The following is a 4,020-nucleotide window of genomic DNA, read 5'->3' as shown; positions in this document are numbered from 1 at the left end:
AAGATGATATTTGTTGGAGACTCTCTTAGTTTAAATCAGTGGGTGCCACTCAATTATGAGAGTGAAAAGGAAATAAGATAATATTATGTAGGTGGGTAGCTCACTATACTTTATATCTAGCTCATGCTAGCATATAATAGATTTGGATCATATAATAGATTCAGATCAAATTGGGTCATTGAGCATAAAATTCATATAAATCTAAAAATTCAAATGGATCAGATCAAATCAGATTAAAATTTAGTAAATCCAAATCTGACCTAAAAAGTAGAAGAGGTCCAGTTTTAAAATCCAATCCAAATCCGTGGGTCCTTTTAAACGATTCGAGTTGGATCTCTATGGGTCGGGTTGGATCAGATCATGGGTAACAATTGAATAACTATAATAATTAAATCATGGTTTGCATGGGTATATATTTTAGGTAAAATTGTAGTCACAAATTTGATATTTGAAATTCGACTAAATGTAATAATTCAAAAATTTAAAGATTCAAAAAATTCTTCAAAAATTTGAAAAAAAAATTGAATGATAGAGAATTAGAAAAATAATAATATTACAATATAAATTTTAAAATAATTTATGATATATTACTTAAAACAATCATCGGAGTGCTAAAATAACAAGCAATGGCAAAAACACATGATATACGGTTTTTGAATTATTTTTCCAACAGAAAAAACTATATATAATTTAAGAAATTTTCATTTATTCTCACAATATTGTGACTGCGATACAACTGCCTTTGCTGTAATTTCCAACCTTTGGCATCGGACTCACGAGTCATTAGCTAATTCTTATGGTCATTTCACCGGAAATGTGGAAGACCAACGGAATCCAAGACCGCATATTCGCATCACCATCGGCGAATGCCCGTAATGCCGTCGAGGAACCGCTCGTTAACAGACGGCGAACGTCGAGTGTACGGGTTACGTAGCACGGAACTGGGGGAGTAGGCGGGCGATTGGTTGGCGGCCTATAAATAAATACCCCGCGATGGTAGTTGTCTCTTCCTCTCCATCCACCCTCCCTCTCCTTCAGCGGAGTCCCACACCTCTTTTTCTCTCGGTGCTCCGGGCGAAACTCTCTCAGACCGAGCTCGATCCGAGAGGGGATCTTGTTCTTTCTTGTGTATGGCAGCCAGTACGAAGGGGCAAGTGGTCGCTGGCAGCTTCGCGAAGCGTTTCGTGAACCAGATCTGGGCGGCCGGCTCTCGAAATCCTGCTTCCTTCCCTTCTTTCGTGGCCTTGGCTTCTAAGTATCTCTCCGCTCTATCATCTCTCTCGAATGCCCTTCTTTTTGCCCATGGTTTTTAGTAGTTATTTCTGACCAGTGAGCTTTAGGATCTGTTTTTTTTTTTTTTTTTTCTACGTACCCATCTTTTAAGAGCGATTCCACTCGTTATGTTGGTATTTTTCTTGATTTGTTTTAGCTCGCAATCTCGAACGGATTTTTCTTTAGAAACTTCTTTTAAGACCGACGATCTCTACCGATCTACTATCTACGTTTTGTTTTCTTTTGCTCTCGAATTTTTTTTGTTGTAAAAAAATATAAATTTATCTCAACACAAGAAGTGAGTACAAGAGACAAACGAAAACATTTACCCAAAAAAAATATATTCTGGCTGGATTTTTTGATCATAATAGGTTTGTTTGTATTCTTTTGTCGAAAAATTATCTACCACAACAACCGTCCTAGTACTGAAAGCATCGGCTGGACCAGGTCCATCAACTCAGCGGTGGACCATTCCAACTACAAATGGACACTCGGACAAGCTGAGGTGGTGGACCTGATCGAACCAATAAGAATTCGTCGCTGTCAGTCACCGTACAGTCGTTGCTGCCTCCTTCTGTACCCCTCTTATTCTCTCTTTCCTTTCTGTGCCGATAAGCGGTAATGGGAAGGAGAAAGCCAGAACGCATCCACTACGAACGCGATTCTCGATCCGGACAGTCAGAATCCGATCCATTCAGATCACCTGCCCTGGGGCCAGACCAGCAATAGCAACCGTTCGATTAGCATGTTATCAGCTTTCGGAACGTTTGGTTTGGACGGTCCTGATGATACAAGGACCCTTCAACTGCTTTAAATGACGTACGGGTGAATTAAGGGATCCCAATGGGGGCATTTAGGTCTTTTTCTGTAACTGTGCTTCCATCACCGACGCACGTGGGATAGGTCTTGTCTCCCTCGGTGTTTGTTCAAGTACCGGCCCGTCCGGCCCCGGTCCCGACTCCCCTAATTTACCAAAATGCCCCTCCTTTTCCAATTTGTGGTCGGCAAGTTAATACTTATTTAAGCATCTTGCCCGTTTAAAAGAATAAAGGTGAGTGGTCCTTGTTTTGTCGTCGTTCGCTGACTCGTGTACGTTTACGTTGTTTTTTTTTAATCTTTTTGACGTGCTGCAGGAGGGGCGTGCACGAGTCGACGTACGATAAGAACATCGACGATCAGGTGCGTCCAAGCATCGTGCCGGACGATGTGATCTCTGTGCAGTCGGACAAGTACTGGGGCCCGCACCCTAAGACCGGCGTGTTCGGGCCTGCCGACCAGAACTCCGCCGGCGGCGGGGATCTCATCGCGCCGGCCGGGAATGGTCCCTCTGTGCTGGACCAGAAGGCCTGGTTCCGCGCCCTTGAGGACGTCGACAAGCCTCCCCACGCCTGATCGAGCCCGCCGACTCACGGGCGGAGAGACGATCGTCGGCAATTCTCGTGCTGGGCCGTCAACTCTCTCCGGTTCCGAATAGTACCGTGATAATACTACTGTAATAAGCGTGCGCCGTTTACGTGCGCCGGTGCTTGTCACATGTACGTGGCAGTGTATGGTGTGATTGTGACAGTGACGATGATGATATATGTAATATGTATTCTCTTTCTTTCAATTTCCGTATATTGGAAACGTTGTGATTTTCAGCTCCATTCTATTCTGGTTGCCCGTGTGTCTTTTTTTTTTTTTTCTTTTCTTTCTTCAAAAAGTAAAAATTGGTTCCTCAATGTGTCTTTTAAATATTTATATTTTTATATGTCATAAAAATCTTTTTATAAAATATAATTTATTTCTGTTTAGATGCACGATCATATTATACACAGTGTATTATCGTAATAAGTGCAAGCACAGTCTGGAAAGGTCTTGCTATTATTTCATTACACTGCATCCCCAGATTTTAAAAACTTCAGGATTATTTCTAGTAAATTTTTTTTTTTTAATGGAATCATTGCATTATGAATCCTGGCTTTGCGAGATTTGATGCCTCCATCAATTAGTTCCATTTTTTGCTAAAATTACTGAGCAAGTCTCGCGCACTTTTTTTACTCAATCTGCTTGACAAATCCCATGCAAGTGGGAGGCAGGTAGGTAACGTAACTGGAATAATGCGCCATTCAGAAAACATAACCCATATTGTCTCATGCTAATATCTAAAATTTTAAAAATAATCATTCGAAATAAAAGCGATGGCCTTCTCAGAAAATACTAGCTAGCTGAAAAGAAAATTTCATACATCCGGTTAACATATCACTTAATTTAAGGGATCTGCTTAACCTAACACCTCATCCGGACTATTGAGAAGTTCGTCGATCGAGGGACTACTCATCAGGATTATTTGGTGGTTCGTGGAGGGGACATAGGGAGGGGATAAGCTGTCAGCATGTTATCGTTTCGCGGAGCTCGGTGCAAGCTTGGACGATTAGATGTGAGGAAAGAAGGCCGTTAGGACAAGGGGAACCGTCGGGCAAACGGGCGTTGGAGATACAACGGAGGCCGAAAGGTTAGGTTGGGCAAGGCCTTCTTCGCCCTGGAAAGAATGGAAACAAGCTGTACAAGCGAGTGAGTACAAAAGGTGCTCGCGTGGGGAATAACCTGTCACGTCAGCACCAATATATATATATATATATATATATATATATATATATATATATATATATGCCGTCGGAACGTGGAAGGTTAAGTCTCTTTGTAAATTTGTAAATGAGCTTCTTCTTGTTGCTTTCACCATGGCTACAAGGGGATGCAAGTTTTAAA

The 4,020-nt window shown here is 41.7% G+C and overlaps 1 protein-coding gene across 1 annotated transcript; it reads left to right on the top strand.

Moving 5' to 3' along the window:
- The first annotated feature begins 993 nt into the window (after window positions 1-993).
- LOC105053784 (late embryogenesis abundant protein At5g17165) lies at window positions 994-2,918 on the top strand. The gene is made up of 2 exons (XM_010935067.3): window positions 994-1,255; window positions 2,406-2,918. Exons 1-2 carry the CDS (start codon window positions 1,131-1,133, stop codon window positions 2,662-2,664), a joined length of 384 nt encoding a protein of 127 aa, XP_010933369.1. The 5' UTR covers window positions 994-1,130; the 3' UTR covers window positions 2,665-2,918.
- Window positions 2,919-4,020: the final 1,102 nt, after the last annotated feature.

Source organism: Elaeis guineensis, chromosome 11 (assembly GCF_000442705.2).
Source record: "Elaeis guineensis isolate ETL-2024a chromosome 11, EG11, whole genome shotgun sequence".
Taxonomy (NCBI): Eukaryota; Viridiplantae; Streptophyta; class Magnoliopsida; order Arecales; family Arecaceae; genus Elaeis; species Elaeis guineensis.
This window is presented reverse-complemented; position numbering and strand designations above follow the sequence as displayed.